Source organism: Chiloscyllium punctatum, chromosome 11 (genome assembly GCF_047496795.1).
Source record: "Chiloscyllium punctatum isolate Juve2018m chromosome 11, sChiPun1.3, whole genome shotgun sequence".
NCBI classification, from domain to species: Eukaryota; Metazoa; Chordata; class Chondrichthyes; order Orectolobiformes; family Hemiscylliidae; genus Chiloscyllium; species Chiloscyllium punctatum.
This window is the reverse complement of record NC_092749.1, coordinates 116,523,727-116,542,810: the sequence shown is the minus strand read 5'-3', so window position 1 is coordinate 116,542,810 and position 19,084 is coordinate 116,523,727. Positions and strand designations below refer to the sequence as shown.

The following is a 19,084-nucleotide window of genomic DNA, read 5'->3' as shown; positions in this document are numbered from 1 at the left end:
TAGTTACACACTTGGTAGCCTGCAATATGCTGAATCTTTTCCCCAGTTATTTTCAATTATCTTAAACAAGGGGTTAAAATGCAAACGACATAAAAATTAGTGGAGTTGTGAATACTGAGGAAGGTTGCCCAAGGATATAAGATACAGATGAGTTGAAAAGTTGGACAGAGAAATGGCAGGCAGGGTTTAATCCAAACAAGTGAAAGGTGTAAACAAAGACAGTAAATGGCAGGACCCTTAAGGGCACTGATGTGCAGAGAGAGCATATCCATAGCTCCTTGCAACACAAGTGGATAAGATGGTGGATGGAACGAAGTCAGCCAGGTGGACCTCACAGAATGAGTTCCCAGATTCGTCCTGCTAATCTAGTCCAATCAGGGAGCCCTGGTTGACAGGCATCATTAATCATCACGATTGTCAGTCCCTCGCAGATATGGACAACTCTCCTCCACTCTCAGGGTGAGTCCGTAGATGCCGGTACAAACCGATGCGTTACCACAGACTCCGTTACACTTGGAGCCAGTATCATCAGGGGAAGGGGTGGCATTGGTGTGGCAGCACACTCCTTTCAGTGTTTTCGCCTGGCTTCCACGTTTTCCCAGTTGCAAGACTCTAGGCACTCCTTCCCAGTTACTCCTCCTCCACTTTGGACAGTCTTGGGCCAGTGATTCCCAGGTGTCTGCCGAAAGGCTGCACTTCACCAGTGAGACCTTGAGTGTATCACTGAAGCACTTCCTATCCAGCTGGGGCTCAACTGCCATTTTGAAGCTGACAGCACAGAGGAGGAAGTGCTGGATGTCTTGAAATGCATAAAAGTGGATAAATCCCCAGCTGGGGATTTGGGGGCGGCACAGTGGCTAGCACTGCTGCCTCACAGCACCAGGGTCCTAGGTTCGATTTCAGCCTCGGGTGCCTGTCTGTGTGGAGTTTGCACATACTCCCCGTGTCTGCATGGGTTTACTCCAGTTGCTCCGGTTTCCTCCCACAGTCCAAAGATGTGCAGGTTAGGTGAATTGGCCATGCTAAATTGCCCGTAGTGTTAGGTGCATTAGTCAGACGGTCAGAGCTGAATTTATCTGAGCTCTGATCTCCAGCACCTGCAGTCCTCATTCAGCTCTGATCTCCAGCATCTGCAATCCTCACTTTCTCCTAGTTGCACTAGTCAGAAGAAAAATGTGTCTAGCTGGGTTACTCTTCGGAGGGTCTGTGTGGACTGGTTGGGCTGAAGGGCCTGTTTCCACACTGTAGGGAATCTAATCTAGCTCCTGATCAGGTGTACCTCAGAACTCTGTGGGAAACTAGGGAAGTGATTGCTGGGCCTCTTACTGAGGTATTTGTATCACCAATAGTCACAGGTAAGGTGCTAGACGACTGGAGGTTGGCTAACGTGGTGCCACTGTTTAGGAAGGGTGGTAAAGACAATCCAGGGAACGATAGACTGGTGAGCCTGACCTCGGTGGTGGGCAGGTTGTTGCAGGGAATCCTGAGGGGCAGGATGTACATGTATTTGGAAAAGCAAGGACTGATTAAGGATAGTCAACATGGCTTTGTACGTGGTAAGTCACGTCTCACAAACTTGACTGAGTTTTTTGAAGAAGTAACAAAGACGACTGATGAGGGCAGAGCGGTGGACGTGATCTATGTGGACTTCAGTAAGGTGTTCTACATAGTTCCCCATGGGAGACTGATTAGCAAGGTTAGATCTCATGGAATACAGGGAGAACTAGCCATTTGGATACAGAACTGGCTCAAAGGTAGAAGACAGAGGGTGGTGGTGGAGGGCTGTCTTTCAGACTGGAGGCCTGTAACCAGTGGAGTACCACAAGAATTGGTGCTGGGTCCACTACTTTTCATCATTTATATAAATTATTTGGATGCGAGCATAAGAGGTATAGTTAGTAAGTTTGCAGATGACACCAAAATTGGAGGTGTAGTGGACAGTGAAGAGGGTTACCTCAGATTACAACGGGATCTTGATCAGATGGACCTTTGGGCTGAGAAGTGGCAGATGACATTTAGTTTAGATAAATCTGAGGTGCTGCATTTTGGGAAAGCAAATCTTAGCAAGACTTATACACTTAATGGTAAGGTCCTAGGGAGTGTTGCTGAACAATGAGACCTTGGAGTGCACGTTCATAGCTCCTTGAAAGTGGAGTTGCAGGTAAATAGGATAGTGAAGAAGGCATTTGGTATGCTTTCCTTTATTGGTCAGAGTCTTGAGTACAGGAGTCGAGAGGTCATGTTGCGGCTGCACAGGACATTGGTTAGGCCACTGTTGGAATATTGCGTGCAATTCTGGTCTCCTTCCTATCGGAAAGATGTTGTGAAATGTGAAAGGGTTCAGAAAAGATGTACAAGGATTTTGCCAGGGTTGGAGGATCTGAGCTGCAGGGAGAGGTTGAATAGGCTAGGGCTGTTATCCTGGAGCTTCGGAGGCTGAGGGGTGACCTTATAGAGTTTTACAAAATGATGAGGGACATGGATAGGACAGATAGATAGATAAAGTCTTTTCCCTGGGGTGGGGGGTCCAGAACTAGAGGGCATAGGTTTAGGGTGAGAGGGGAAAGATATAAATAAGACCTAAGCGGCAACATTTTCATGCAGTGGATGCTACGTGTATGGAATGAGCTGCCGGAGGTGGTGGTGGAAGCTGGTATAATTGCAACATTTAAAAGGCATCTGGATGGGTATATGAATAGGAAGTGTTTGGAGGTATATGGGACAGGTGCTGGCAGGTGGAACTAGATTGGGTTGGGATATCTGGTCAGCATGGACGAGTTGGACCGAAGGGTCTGTTTCCGTGGAGTACATCTCTATGACTCTATGACCTGCGAGTGGAGTCTCATGTCAATTATGCAAATAACGTGCTAGTCCATCGCAGCCAATCAAGGGTGGTCTTTCCTTCATTGCTGGGGATGTTGGCTTGGTTGAGGACACTGGTGCATCTTTCTTCCCAGTGGATTCGCAGGCAGCATTGGTGGTACTGCTCCAGTGCCTTTATGGGTCTGCTGCAGGTAGTCCACATCTCAGAGCCATGTAGAAGAGTGGAAGCAGCTCTGTAAACCATGAGCTTGGTGTTGGATCTGATGTTGTTGTCCTCAAACACACTTTTCCTCGGGCAGGTGAAGGCTGCACTAGCACACCCCAAAGGTGACGCTGGATTTTTTCATCATTAGCTATTTTGGTCAATAGGACACCTCCAAGGCATTGGAAGTCGCCAACGTTCTTTAAGGCCTCCCCAATGAGGCTGATGATTGGGGGTTCACTCAAAAATGCTAGGCCAGATGGCGGAGGACCTTAATCTTGCATATGTTCGGGGTGAGACCCATGCACTCTCATGCCTCACTCTCATGCTAACGACGGTCTCAAATACATCCACTGAGATTGCACATACATAAGCATCATTTGCATACTGCAGCTCAATGACCTTGGTTGGGGTGACTTTAGTTTTGGCTTGGAGGTGGTAGAAGTTGAATAATTTCCCACAGGTTCTATAAGTTAGCTCCACTCCAGCAGGGAGCTTGTTGGCAGAGAGGTGAAATATTGCAGCAAGATAGATCAAGAACAGTGTTAGGGCAATGGTGCAGCCCTGCTTGACACCTGCCCAAAAGGGGGATGGGTCAGTGGTGGAGCCATTTGACATTACTATGACTTCTGTGTTGTCAAGCAGGCAAAGGATGGCGAAAAACTTCATGGTGCAAGCAAAATGAAGCTCTACAATGCTTCCCAATTGATGGTATCAAAGGCCTTGATAAGGTCAAAGAAAGCCAAATACAGGGATAGGTAATTTTCTCACCCTTAGTCCTGCAGCTGTGGCATGGTGAAAATCATTTCTGTTGCACCCTTCCATTGCCAAAAGCCACAGTAAGATTTCAGGAAGAGTTCCTCAGCCACGGGGAAGAAACAGTTGAGGAAGACCTTGGCAATGATCACAAGGGAAATTCCCCTTAGTTACCATAGTTGGACTTGTTCCTCTTTTTGAAAACGCTCACAACTATGGCATCTTGGAGCTTTCCTGGAATACTCTCCTCCTTCGAGATAAGGCAGACAAGGGTGTGTAGTTGCAGCAGGAGCTCTTTTCTTTGCACTCCAATGCCTCAACAGGGATACCATCTTCTCCAGCAGCTTTGCTGTTCTTATGCTGGCAGTTGGCCTTCTCTACTTTGTGCAAGGCTGAGGTGTTGCTGAGCTCAAGGCATGTAGTTTGCTGTGGATTGCATTCAAGGATGTTTGGATCAACAAGAGAGCCCTGGTTGAGGAGGTCTCTGAAATGCATCATGGTCAGCACAGTCATGGTGGGCCAAAGGGTCTGTTTCTGTGTCATCATGTTCTATTTTCTAGATAAAATGGCCATGAGTACCTACAGTATCACTGGTCAGTATGAGCCCACTGAAAGAGAACAGATCTTTGGTAGCTTGTTGGAGGTAATAGTTCACACCAAACTTAAATCAGTCTCCTCAAAATGTTGAATCAAGAGATGATAAATGCAATGCAATAGATGGAATGGTAGGATGGGAAGCATCAGTCAGAGAAGCAACGAACCATAATCCAGTAGGAATCATAAAGAGTACAAGAGAATGCATGAACAACATAATTAGAAGCACTGACAGCCTGTAAAGATATGAAGTCAATAAAATATTAGTAGCAATGCAAAGTCACTGTAAAAGACACACAATTGTTTGAGGCAGATAGAAAGAGAGACACACACAAGCACGGAAAGAGAATGAGCAAACGAAGAGAAGAAGTGGAAAGAGACAAACACATTCACACAAAGTGAAGGAAGAAAGAAAATTATATTTATACAGAGCAAGAAATGCATAATACGAGTAGATAGTTGCACCTAACTCAGTATATTCACTGCTTTCAGCTATGGTGGCACAACTGACTTCAGAAAGGAGAACACTCCCCCATCTACATTAACAGAGTGGAGTTGAGGGTGGAGAGTGTCAGGTTCCTCAGAGTGAAGATAACCTACAACCTATCCTGGACTTCCCACATAGATGCAACAGTCAAGAAGGCACAACAATGTTTCTTCTGCCTCAGGAAAAATGGCAAGTCCATAAGGATTGTCACCGACTTCTACAGATGCACCACTGAAAGCATAGTTCTGGTGCATAACAGCCTGGTATGACAAATGCTCTGCCCAGGACTGTAAGAAACTACAGAATTTTATGCGTGCAGATTCAAGAACAGCTTCTTCCTGACATTATTAGACTGATGAATGGACTCTCTAACCTCAAATAATGCTGACCTTGCTAATGTTGATCTTGCCTAGGACATGTCTTGTGCAACATAACTTGTATGCCTCTGATCTGCACATTCCTATTTACTATGATCTGTCTGTGCTGTTCATAAACGAAGTTTTTCACTGTACTTCTGCACACCAGGATGCTACCTGGATTGGCGGGTTTGCCTTATGAAGAAAGGTTAAATAGGCTCGGACTTTTCTCTCTGGAGAGAAGGAGGAAGAAAGGAGACCTGATAGAGGTGTACAAAATAATGAGAGGAATAGATAGAGTAAATAGCCAGAGACTTCTCCCCAGGGCAGGATTGACTGGTACGAGAAGTCATAGTTTGAAGATATTAGGAGGCTGGTACAAAGGAGACATCAGAGGTAGGTTCTTTACGCAGAGAGTTGTGAATGCATGAAATGCGTTACCAGCGGTGGTGGTGGAAGCAGAGTCATTGGGGACATTTAAGCAACTGCTGGACATGCACATGGATAGCAGTGAGTTGAGGGGTACTTAGGTTGTTACTATATTTTATATTAGGATTAAATCTTGGCACAACATCGTGGGCCAAAGGGCCTGTTCTGTGCTGTACTTTTCTATGTTCCATGTTACAATAAATCAATCGACCAAAGAACCTATAATTTGGGATGGGGATAGAAACGAAAAAGGGGAGACATTGCATTGATTAGTGGTTCTTCACAGAATGTATGTAATGAATATGAGAATATGATTGTCAGATGAAGTTCGGTCTGAAATAGCCAAAATAATGGTCAGATAGGAATGGCATTTATGACAAAGAGAATATGCCAGATGCAAAATTATGCAAATATTTATTTGCTTGTATCTTATTATGAATGTGAAAATAATCTATGTTCAGTAGTTGCATTTTGCTGTAATACAATATATATCGGGGCAGATGACTGTACAGTTTAATACCAAAACCTCTTCAGTCATATATAGTCATAACCCTAAAGCATCAGCCTAGCAGTTTCAGTTCTCTCACCTTCTTTATACTGTTAGTCTTTCATCAGGAGCAGTACTTTCACCAGAGTCTAAAGATCGTGGGTCCAAGTTCCAATCTAGAACTGAATCCAGGTTAATCATTCAGTGCGCTGAGAGTGTGCTGCAAACCAGCTTTGCCTCTTTTCGAGAAAGAATTAAGGCACACCTCTCTGTTCAGATAGATGTCGGAAATACCATGAAATAGCAGAGGACTTTTCTTGGTGTACTGGTCAACATTTATTCTTTTAGGAGAAAGTGAGGACTGCAGATGCTGGAGTAACACAAGTTGTTTATAATGTTGCTATTTGTGTGAACTAATTAGCTGCATTTCAAAAGGAACTTATCTTCTATTAACCTCTTCGAGTGGTCAAATGGAAGTGTTTAGAAAAGTTATTTTCACACAGTGTGCAGAGGACTGTGAACATTTGCTAGGGACATATGTAGTCTAAGTGTATGGGGAAAGGTCTGGCAGAAAGAGTACAATGTTAATAAATGTGAAGCCATCCATTTTGGTAGGAATAGCAGTAAAAAGTACTATTACATGAATGGTAAAAAAAAAATTGCAGCATGCTGCTGTGCAGAGGGACCTAGGTGCCCTTATGCACGAATCACAGAAGATCATCTGCAGAATCAAAGGTATTTAAGAAGGCAAATGGAACTTTGTCCTTCAGTGCTAAAGGGATTAAGTTTAAAAGCAGGGAGGTTATTTTGTAGCTGTAAATTGTGCTGATGAGGCTATACCTGAAGTATTGCATGCAGTTTTGATCTTCTTACTTGAGAATTACTGGCACTGGAGGGGATGCAGAGGCAGTTCATTAGGTTGATTGCAGAGGGGTTTGGATTTTGAGAAGACACTGAGATTATATTCATTGGAATTTAGAAGAATGAGGAAGGATCTTTTAGAAACATGTAAAATTATGAAAAGAATAGATAAAAGTAGAAAGGATGTTTCCACTGGTGGGTAAAGCTAGGACAAGAGGGCATAGACTCAAAATTAGGGGGAGCAAGTTTAGGACCGAATTAAGAAGGAACTTCTTCACCCAAAAGATTATTAATCTATGGAATTCCCTACCCAGTGAAGCAGTTGAGGCTTCCTCAGGAGATATTTTTAAAGATAGATCATTTTCTGAACAGTAATTAAGGGTTATGGTGAGAGGGTGGGTAGGTGGAGCTGAGGCCACGAAAAGATCAGCCATGATCTTATTGAAAGGCGGAATGGGCTCAAAGGGTGAGATGGCCTACTCCTGCTCCTAATTCTTATGTTCTGTTGCAGAAGTGTGGAGAATACATGTACTATCTGCTCTTGAATATCATTCAACAAATTCTATCAGCTTCATGTTTGCTGTATTACTAGGCTTGTGAAGTCAGCCCCTACAAGAAGTCAGTTACCTGCAACTGGTCCTCCAATGCAGCTGTAGCACTCTCGCCACTGTTCTCATCCACTACCACAACCATGTGTGTCAGAGAGTTCACTTTCACCTGCTCTGTCTCCAAGTCACTTTGCAATAGCTGAAAAAGAATGTAATACACCAGCGCATGGTTATTAATTTTATTAATATTCATAGAATCCTGCAGTATAAAAACAGGCCATACTGCCCACCAAGTGTACACCAACTCTCTGAAGAGCATCCCACCCAGACACACTCCCTGCCCTATCTCCGTAACCCTTGTTTCCCATGGCCAATCAACTTAACCTACACATCCCTGGACACTATGAGCAATTTAGCACAGCCGATCGACCTAACCTGCACATCTTTTGACTGTGGGAGGAAACTGGAGCAGCCAGATGAAACCCACACAGATACGGGGAGAATGTGTAAACTCCACACAGACAGTCACCTGTGACTGGAATTGAACCTGGTGTCCTGGTGCTATTCAGCAACAGTGCTAACCACAGCCACCGTGCCACACCAAATAATACAGAAGCACCTTAAATTAACAAGAACAGGTCTGGTCTAAATTCATCATAAAAGTCAAATGTCAAGTGGGGATTAACTACAAAATTCTTACAGAACATGATAGGGTGTGTCTAGAAACACTGGTGAGTCTCGAAGCAGGGGATGTAATCTCAGAAATTGATACCAGGCAATTCAAGATAGAGATGAAATATTTCTTCACTCAGAAGAAGGGAATTCTTTGGAAATTTCTATCCCAGAGGCTGAGGATTCTCAAAGGATTGAACATGTTCAAGACAGAACTCAGTAGATTTCTGGAAACTGAGGACATCAAGAAATATGGGGATAGTTGAAAAAAATGGCATTGAAGTAGATGATCAACAATGATCAACATCAACCGTTGGAAAGGATTCCTGCTATTTCTTATGTTCCTAAACCCAGATCAGACTCTGATCTCCAGCAACTGCAGTCCTCACTTTCTCCCACAACACCATAGGGTACAGTCAACTGATGCAAAAATGCAGTGCAAGACAAGGCTTAAATAGATAAAGATGCAGATTAAGAGCTATGAATGGTCTGGATACACAGCAACTATACCTGCAACTGAGTATCATAGTAATAATGTATACATGGAGACTAGAACAGGCTAAAAATAATGATGATTCTTAATATACAGGTTGGACACATCAATAAAATAAGTCCTGAGTTTCAGCACAGGATACCGTCATCAAAAGATATTACCAAGAGTCATCACCACCAACTCTCTTTATCAATGACTGGAATTTCTCAAGTCAAATACACTTACTTTATGTTCATCAATCTGCCGTTTGAAGGACTCAAATTCATTTACTGCAGAGTGTGCTTCCAGCTTTTGAATACGTGCTTCTGTCTGAGTGAGCCAATCTGATAGCTGGCACAATTGCTGCTGCTGCAATTCCATGAGAACCTCATGAAGCCTGAAACATCAATGAATTTGGAATTTAATCAGCAACATGCAATTCAGAAAAGGCAGGATACTAAACTCAGGATTTGGATTATGTGGTGGGAGGGCAGGCAGTGGTGTTCATAAGGCGTCACCATTATTTTCAAATAAAAGAACATTTCACCAAGACCTTGTTGACACATAGATTACAGGCGTATCCCTATAATCTTCAAACTACACACATTGACAGACTTATGAAGAGTTTAGAGAAGTTGGTTTGATCTTCCTCCAAAGGTGGTCAGAAGGACATTTGACACAGATAATAAATATCTTAACAAATTTTGATAGAACAAATAAGGAGATCATGTTTCTAAGGGCACAACAACCAGTAAGTAGAGGACATAGACTTAGGTTAATTGACAAAAGAAGTTGTGGTGTAACTAGGAGAGGTTTTTCTGAAATCAATGGGTTATGATGATCTCCAATATACTGCCTGAAAGGGGGATGAATATGTTACTACATTAAAGCAGCAGCTAACTTCAGAAAATCAAAGCTCAGTGGTCATGAAAGGCACTTTACAAATGAAAGTCTTCACTGGATAAATACATTGAGGGGAAATCTGAAAGCCTATGGTGTAGAGGCAGGTACTAATCAGTCAGCTCTTTCAAAGAGCCTATGTGGGCACAGAAGTCTGAATGGTGGCTCCCTTCACTGTATCATTCTCTGAAGAACAACAAATACTGCCACCAAACACAAATAATACACATTTTTAATGTCCTTTAAGAATGCCTAGTTACAACAGACTGCGCCAATCAAACTGTCAGCGTTTCTGACATTACGCAACTTAAAATGACAATAAAGTCAGTTTGGACATTTGCACATTGTGCAGAATAATGTGAAATCCAGAAGTTGTTATTTACCCTCCTTCACAGGGTACATTGTAGGGGTTCTCAAAGACTACATTCTTTTCTGGAATCAAGAACCTACAGGTGGCTCATAGGTTAGCACTACTGCCTCAAAGTGCCAGGGGCCGGGGCATTCTCCCCAGTCTGCGTGGGTTTCCTCCAGGTGCTCTGATTTCCCCCCTACAGTCCAAAGATGTGCTGGTTAGGTGGATTGGCCATGCTAAATTGCCCACAATGTGCAGGCTAATTGGACTACCCGTGGGAAATGCAGAGTTACAGGGTTTTGGGGGGAGGGGAATGATCTTCAGAGGGTCAATGTAGTCATAGAGATGTACAGCATGGAAAAAGACCCTTTGGTCCAGCCCGTCCATGCCGACCAGATATCCCAACCCAATCTAGTCCCACCTGCCAGCACCCAGCCCAAATCCCTCCAAACACTTCCTATTCATATACCCATCCAAATGCCTCTTAAATGTTGCAATTGTACCAGCCTCCACCATATCCTCTGGCAGCTCATTCCATATATGTACCACCATCTAAGTGAAAAAGTTGCCCCTTAGGTCTCTTTTATATCTTTCCCCTCTCACCCTAAACCTATGCCCTCTAGTTCTTGACTCCCCAACCGCAGGGAAAAGACTTTGCCTATTTATCCTATCCATGCCCTTCATAATTTTGTAAACCTCTATAAGGTCACCCCTCAGCCTCCGATGCTCCAGGGAAAACAGCCCCAGCCTGTTCAGCCTCTCCCTGTAGCTCAGAGCCTCCAACCCTGGCAACAGCCTTGTAAATCTTTTCTGAACCCTTTCAAGTTTCACAACATCTTTCCAATAGGAAGGAGACCACAACTGCACGCAATATTCCAACAGTGGCCTAACCAATGTCCTGTACAGCCACAACATGACCTCCAAACTCCTGTACTCAAGACTCTGACCAATAAAGGAAAGCATACCAAACGCCGCCTTCACTATCCTATCTACCTGCAACTCCACTTACAAGGAGCTATGAACCTGCACTCCAATGTCTCTTTGTTCAGCAACACTCCCTAGGACCTTACCATTAAGTGTATAAGTCCTGCTAAGATTTGCTTTCCCAAAATGCAGCACCTCGCATTTATCTGAATTAAACTCCATCTGCCACTTCTCAGCCCATTGGCTCATCTGGTCAAGATCCTGTTGTAATCTGAGGTAACCCTCTTCGCTGCCAACTACACCTCCAATTTTGGTGTCATCTGCAAATTTACTAATTGTACCTCTTATGCTCGCATCCAAATCATTTGTGTAAATGACAAAAACTAGAGGGCCCATCACCGATCCTTGTGGCACTCTATTGGTCACAGGCCTCCAGTCTGAAAAACAACCCTCCACCACCAACCTCTGCCTTCTACCTTTGAGCCAGTTCTGTATCCAAATAGCTAGTTCTCCCTGTATTCCATGAGATCTAACCTTGCTAATCAGTCTCCCATGGGGAACCTTGTCGAACGCCTTACTGAAGTCCATATAGATCACATCTACTGCTCTGCTCTCATCAATCTTCTTTGTTACTTATTCAAAAAAACACAATCAAGTTTGTGAGGCATGATTTCCCACACATAAAGCCATGTTGACTATCCCGAATTAGTCCTTGTCTTTCCAAATACATGTACATCTTGTCCATCAGGATTCCCTGCAACAACCTGCCCACCACCGAGGTCAGGCTCACTGGTCTATAGTTCACTAGCTTGTCTTTACCGCCCTTCTTAAACAGTGGCACCACGTTTGCCAATCTCCAGTCTTCCGATGGGCCAAGTGGCCTGCTTCCACACTAGAAGGAAGCTATGATCCTAATTCTTTGTCTCACTCTAAAATCCCATAGAAAGTCACACCTTGTTAAAATTGAAGTGTAAATGGGTTTTTAAACATTTGTTAACTTCATAATTACTGATTACTTTGCCTCTGCAAAGCTAAAGCAATGTTTTTGCAATATATTCCATGAGCAAAATCCAAGACAATAACAGAAGCTTTGGACAAGCTGATAGATTTGAGTCTGCATGAACACGATTCACTAAAAACACAGGTATAAATCTAATCAAATAGGCTTCTGGAATACTAGCTCCTACCTCAAGCCTGGAATACATTGGAGGAGGTAATGCTTTAGTTGTAGACAGCCTTGGTCAGATCCCATCAGGAGTACTGTGGATCTCAGTAGCTTAGACCTTATGACCTTATTTGGAAAATCAAAGATTAAGGGGAATGCAAAATGGATGAAAAACGTCAGATCAGCCATGATCCTACATAATTGTGGAGGCGGCTCAAGGAGCTGAATGGCCTATTTTTATTCTTCTTTCTTATGGTCTTCATGGTTACTCTCAAGTCAGAGACCTAGAGTGAAGCTTTTTTTTTAAATTAACATTTAAAGCCTTTCTCCAGTCCAGTGACAGCATGCATTAATTCAACAACTGCTATAAATAAGGAGCTCAATTGGCTGGACGGCTGGTCTGTGATGCTAATGCCAATAGTGCACATTAAATTCCCACTCCAATTTTGGTTATATGAAGTATTCGTCTTCTCAACCTCTTCTCATTCCTGAGAGGTGATGACCTTCAGGTGTAACCACCACCAGTCATCTCTCTCCAAAGAGAAAGCAGCCCTATGATGCAGGAGGACTATTGTTACAAAGTCGAAAGAGTATATGCTCACTTTAAGATAAAAAGCGTTTTCTGAATTTTAAAGTAAGTTTCAAGTACAGCCACAGTGATACAGAATAGCTAAGAAACAGGCTGTTCCAAAATGGATACATGTAGGAAATAGCTGTTACATAGATACCTGAGCTTTAGTTGCTGTTTTGACAACAATTCAAATTTAACCAATTAATTTATTTAAAGTATGCCAAGGATACAAAAACCCAATTGAATTTGAATTTATTGCATTGACAATATCAGACCAATGAGACAAAATTATGTCAGGGGTATAAAACAAAGGCATTTTGAAAATTGGTCAGAGCAACTGCCATAGAGGTGAAGAGCAAATGCCATCCGAAGAAATAAACATCTCGCTCTCAAAGAAATTTCAGAAGGCACTATCTATCGAAAGGTACGTTTTCCTGTAAAAGCAGTAAAAAGTAGGGAAAAAACTGCAGAATCTGAAGACTGGAAGGAAGACTGCAAAAGAGGCTGCATGGACTTTGAGAAATTAAGTTAATATAATGTTTAATAATTGTGCTATTGGAATAGCGTATTAATAGAATTGTGTTGAACTAAGGGGTAGCAATTAGTTAGGGTAATAAGTGTTTGGTTTGCTAATAGTTTTCATTAGTGTTCCCTGTTTAGGTTTAAACAAATTAATTGTTACTTTTATACAGTGGAAATCAGGGATTTTCTTTCGTTCACACATTTTTAACAGATTATGAGGCGAGGCAAGCTTCTCAAAGTGTTTGGTTTTAATTATACAGGCAGGAGGCTGGAAGAACTCAGCAAGCCAGGCAGCATCACGAGGTGGATCAACATAAGTTTACAACTCACTTGGCTTGTCTGTCCATGCTGGCAACTCTCAGGCTTTCCCATCTGGAATTAAGCAAAGACATTTGTTCTCTGATCTCATTTTCCTCCTCTTCTGTGAGATTACCCTGTGCAATGAGCTGGTTCCCAGCCTGAAGTACATTACCCACATTACTCTGATGTGCAGTCAGCTCCATCATAAATCCCTGAATCAGAAAGGATAAAATGGCAGTCAAAAAGAGTGAACAAAATCCATCATTGACCAATCTTAAAGTAATCATATCCACCAATCATTCTAAAACGAAATAATAAACATCATTTTGATGCACAAAGATAACTACAGCATTTTAGTTTACTATGGATTTACAGATTATGCATTTAGGTTAAGTCTTTTAAAAATAAATCAGTTTCCATCCTCATTCACGTAGGTTTTGGACTCAATAAAATGATTTTGAAACCCAAGTGAATTGCTGTAATTTTTTTTAAAGCCATATTGTCCTTTGGACCCATTATGAGCACAGAAAATCAGGTGTAATAAAGGCATTGAATTATAAACATCCTACAGCCTTCCTAAATGAGGCAAACTAAACTATTTTCCAGACAGTCATTCTACTACATAACAAACTCACTTAGTGTACCCTGTACATAGAGTCATAGAGATGCACAGCATGGAAACAGACCCTTCGGTCCAACCACTCCATGTCGACCAGATATCCCAACCCAATCTAGTCCCATCTGACAGCACCCGGCCCATATCCCTCCAAACACTTCCTATTCATATATATCCATTCAGGTACCTTTTAAATATTGCAATTATACCAGCTTCCACCACCACCTCTGGCATCTCATTCCATACAAGCACCACCTTCTGGGTGAAAACGTTGCCCCTTAGGTCTCTTTTATATCTTTCCCCTCTCACCCTAAACCTACGACCTCTAGTTCTGGACTCCCTCACCCCAGGGAAAAGACTTTGTCTATTTATCCTATCAATACCCCTCATGATTTTATAAACCTCTATAAGGTCACCCCTCAGCCTCCGATGCTCCAGGGAAAACAGCCCTAGCCGCAACATGACCTCCCGACTCCTGTACTCAATACTCTGACCAATAAAGGAAAGCATACCAAATGCCTTCTTCACTATCCTATTTACCTGCAACTCCACTTTCAAGGAGCTATGAACGTGCACTCCAAGGTCTCTTTGTTCAGCAACACTCCCTAGGACCTTACCATTACGTGTATAAGTCCTGCTAAGATTTTCATTCCCAAAAAGCAGCACCTCGCATTTATCTAAGTTTTATTTGTAAAAATCAAAAGAAATATTTAACTCCTGACTGCAAGATGTTTACTCTACTAATAGCAACTGTTAACATTTCCATGAAATTTACACTTCTATGTTGGATACGAATGGTGATTCTACTGAAACATTTCAGGCTTCCAACGTTTTAATTTTCACTGTCTTAATTGGTTCACTAACGCACCCATACACACAATACCTATACCACTGATATATTGGAGGTGATGATTAGCTGTTGGAATCTTTGGTGAATTTCTGCACTGCATCGTGTCGATGATGCACACTGCTACTACTGAGCATCAGTGGTGGAGGGAGTAGATGTTTGTGGATATGCTACCAATCAAATGGACTGCTTTGTCCTGGATGATGTCAAGCTTCTTGAGTGTTGTTGGAGCTGCACTCATCCAGGCAAGTAGGAAGAACATCACACTCCTGACTTGTGCACAGTCTTTGGGGAACCAGGTGGTGAGTTTCTTGCTGCAGTCAGTAGCCTCTGACCTGCTCTTGTAGTCACTGTGCTTATGTGGTGATTCCAGTTGAGTCTCTGGTCAATGGTAACCCCTAGGATGTTGATAGTGAGGGAATTCAATAATGGTAACACCATTTAATGTCAAGGATACAGTGGTAAATTATCTCTTACTGAAGACGGTCATTGCCTGACAGTAATGCAGCGCAAATATTACTTGCTACTTGTCAGCCCAAGCCATGGATTTGTCCAGATCTTGTTGCTTGCAAACATGGACTGCTTCAGTATCTGAGTCGTCACAAAATATACTGAATGTTGAGCAATCATCAACAAACATCCCCACTTATCACCTTATAATGGAAGGAAGGTCATTGATGAAGCAGCTGAAGATGGTTGGGCCTAGAGCACCACCCTGAGGAATTCCAGCAGGTGTCCTGGAGCTGACCTCAAACAACCAGATCTATCTTCCCATGTGCCACAGGATCCAACCAACACAGAGTTGGCTCCCTAATACCCATTGATTCCAATTTTGCTAGGGATCCTTAATTCCACACTCAGTCAAAAGTGGCCATGATGTCAAGGGCTGTCACACTCAGCTCAAATTCAGCACTTACATCCATGCTTGAACCAAGCTGTAATGAGGTCAGGAGCTGAGTGGCCCTGGCAGAACCCAAACTGAGCATCACTGAGCAGGTGCTGCTTGATAGCACTGTTGATGACACGTCCCATCAGTTTACTAATGATCAAGAGGAGACTGATGGGGCAATAATTGGCCAGATTGGATTTGTCCTGCCCAGGACATACCTGGGCAATTTCCCACTTTGTCAGGTTGATGCCAATGTTGTAACTGTACTGGACAGCTTGGCTAAGGGAGCGGTAGGTTCTGGTGCACAAGTATTCAACTTTTACCAGAATGTTGTCAGGGCCCATTGGTCTGGACTGCAAAGGTAATCTGTAAGATGACTGAAGCCCCTTCCCCATCACACAAGTAAAACATTCTCTTGATTAAATGCTGCATTTACTGTTTAATGTTCTACCCATGACATAGTCTTTAACTTTACTATTTTATCACTATTCTTTATATGTACTCTATTAGCAGACGAGGGCTCCACTACATTGATGACGGCATTGGCGCCACCTCGTGCTCCCGCGAGGAGGATGAGCAATTCATCAACTTCACCAACACATTCCATCCTGACCTTAAATTTACCTGGACCATCTCTGACACCTCCCTCCCCTTCCTGGACCTCTCCATCTCCATTAATGACGACCGACTTGACACTGACATTTTTTACAAACCCACTGACTCCCACAGCTACCTGGATTACACCTCTTCCCACCCTACCTCTTGCAAAAATGCCATCCCGTATTCCCAATTCCTCCGCCTCCACCGTATCTGCTCCCAGGAGGACCAGTTCCACCACAGAACACACCAGATAGCCTCCTTCTTTAGAGACCGCAATTTCCCTTCCCACATGGTTAAAGATGCCCTCCAATGCATCTCGTCTACATCCCGCACCTCCGCCCTCAGACCCCACCCCTCCAACCATAACAAGGACAGAACGTCCCTGGTGCTCACCTTCCACCCTACCACTCTTCGCATAAACCAAATCATCCGCCGACATTTCCGCCACCTCCAAACAGACCTCACCACCAGGGATATATTTCCCTCCCCACCCCTTTCCGCCTTTCCGCAAAGACCGTTCCCTCCGTGACAACCAAACCGTCCCGTGGCCCAACATTTCAATTCCCCCTCCCACTCTGCCGAGGACATGGAGGTCCTGGGCCTCCTTCACCGCCGCTCCCTCACCACCAGACGCCTGGAGGAAGAACGCCTCATCTTCCGCCTCGGAACACTTCAACCCCGGGGCATCAATGTGGACTTCAACAGCTTCCTCATTTCCCCTTCCCCCACCTCATCCTAGTTTCAAACTTCCAGCTCAGCACTGTCTCCTTGACTTATCTGGACTTGTCCCACCTGCCTATCTCCTTTTCCACCTATCCATTCCACCCTCTCCTCCCTGACCTATCACCTTCATCCCCTCTCCCACTCATCCATTGTACTCTATGCTACTTTCTCCCCACCCCCACCCTCCTCTAGCTTATCTCACCTCGCTTTAGGCTCACTGCCTTTATTCTTGATGAAGGGCTTTTGCCCGAAACGTCGATTTCAAAGCTCCTTGGATGCTGCCTGAACTGCTGTGCTCTTCCAGCACCACTAATCCAGAATCTATTAGCAGACGTACTGTCGCCATTAAAATTTGAACTTGCTGTTCTGCTCTGCTTGCCTTCAAAATGTTATGTTTGTGTAGTGATTCCGTTGAGTTTCTGGTCAATTTTTGTTTCAAAAATATACTTTATTCACAAAATATTTTGATGATCTGTACAATTAGTGGTGCCATTCATAGGTGCACATTGCATTTCTGTACATACAGAGATCGGAATTAATCATTCGTATATACAGGTCTGTACGTTTACCATCCATATATTTAGCTGAGACGTCAGTGGAGTCCACTTACTGAGTGGGCCCCCTGTTCTTCTTTGGCAGGCAGACATTACACGGTGGTCTTTCCCCACCCCCTTGGCGGCAGCTGCCCCAAGCTTCAGCGTGTCCTTCAACACGTAGTCCTGGATCTTGGAATGTGCCAGTCCGCAACACTCAGTCGGGGTCAGCTCCTTCAGCTGGAAGATCAACAGGTTTCGAACAGACCAAAGAGTGTCTTTGACCGAGTTGATGATCCTCCAGGCACAGTTGATGTTCATCTCGGTGTGCATCCCGGGGTGAGTTTCTGGTCAATGGTAATCCCTTGCATGTTGATAGTGAGGGAATTTTGAAACTGCTCTCCAGCCTCAATTTTGCTCTTTAGATTTCTAAACCACCTTTCACTTGATCCTATTTCTCTCATTTAAATTTATAATATCCACAGTACTAACAAGTGTTAGCTGCCATTTATTTTGCTTCTTTCCAGCAAGGATTTAGCTATCTTCTACTACAAGAACAAAGCAGGATAGTTCTGGATAGACATGCAATATCTGTATATACCTCATGAATGTGAAACTGTTCCTTCACCTCCTCAACGTCAGAGGATATGTCATCTTGCATATGAAACGCGTCCTCAGCTGACAATAGCCATGTTAGAACCTCCTCCAAAACTGCCTGATAACCATCCAAGTCCACATCCATCTCAGGCACTGTACTGGAAGTTTCAGCCCGAGAGTTGAGGGGCTTCTTTTCGGAGGTTACAATCTAATCAAAGAAGAAGAAGAATCCTTTACACATTCATGTTTACTCAGTCATAAGTTATGAACTTTGGAATATCTAAATTATCAACTGGGATCACCAAAATCTTTATTTTAGCGACTGTACTGGTGTGTACACAATACTGCTTCAAAGCCCATAAAAAACCTACAGATATTTCAAGTCACAAACATAAACAGATTCCAGCACTCCCTGAGTTAGAAATACATATACACAGAGCAATCAAAACTACCCTTTGCAAACTCCAGTCTCTGAAAGCTCAGTCAGGGCAAAAGAGAAACAAATCAACAATAGAACTGAGCAGTCCAGGTTTTAAATGTTGACAGCTAAAACTTAAGGGTCACTAGATCTAAACACTGCCAAAGGGCCATCCTGAATTCAAGTTTTCATTTATGCTCACTGACTCCCTCATCTTCTGATAAAAGCTGAAGTGATCTAATGCCTATCAGTCACCTATTTAATACTATATCCATTAGAATCAAAATGTATAAATTAGATTAGATTAGATTCCCTACAGTGTAGAAACAGGCCCTTCGGCCCAACAAGTCCACACCGACCCTCGGAAGAGTAACCCACCCAGACCCATTTCCCTCTGACTAATGCACCTAACACTATGGGCAATTTAGCATGGCCAATTC

At 43.3% G+C, this 19,084-nt stretch overlaps 1 protein-coding gene across 12 annotated transcripts in view; it reads right to left on the bottom strand.

Annotated features, from left to right (window-relative positions):
• Positions 1-19,084, bottom strand: part of LOC140483389 (utrophin-like) — a 737,248-nt gene that overhangs the window by 529,143 nt on the left and 189,021 nt on the right. For all 12 annotated transcript variants that reach the window (XM_072581625.1, XM_072581633.1, XM_072581634.1 and 9 more), the window contains 4 exons: positions 18,231-18,434; positions 13,452-13,633; positions 8,934-9,084; positions 7,623-7,742 (listed from right to left, as the gene is read on the bottom strand). In XM_072581625.1, the coding sequence (XP_072437726.1) occupies positions 7,623-7,742; positions 8,934-9,084; positions 13,452-13,633; positions 18,231-18,434 (657 nt within the window). The remainder of the gene's footprint in view (positions 1-7,622; positions 7,743-8,933; positions 9,085-13,451; positions 13,634-18,230; positions 18,435-19,084) is intronic.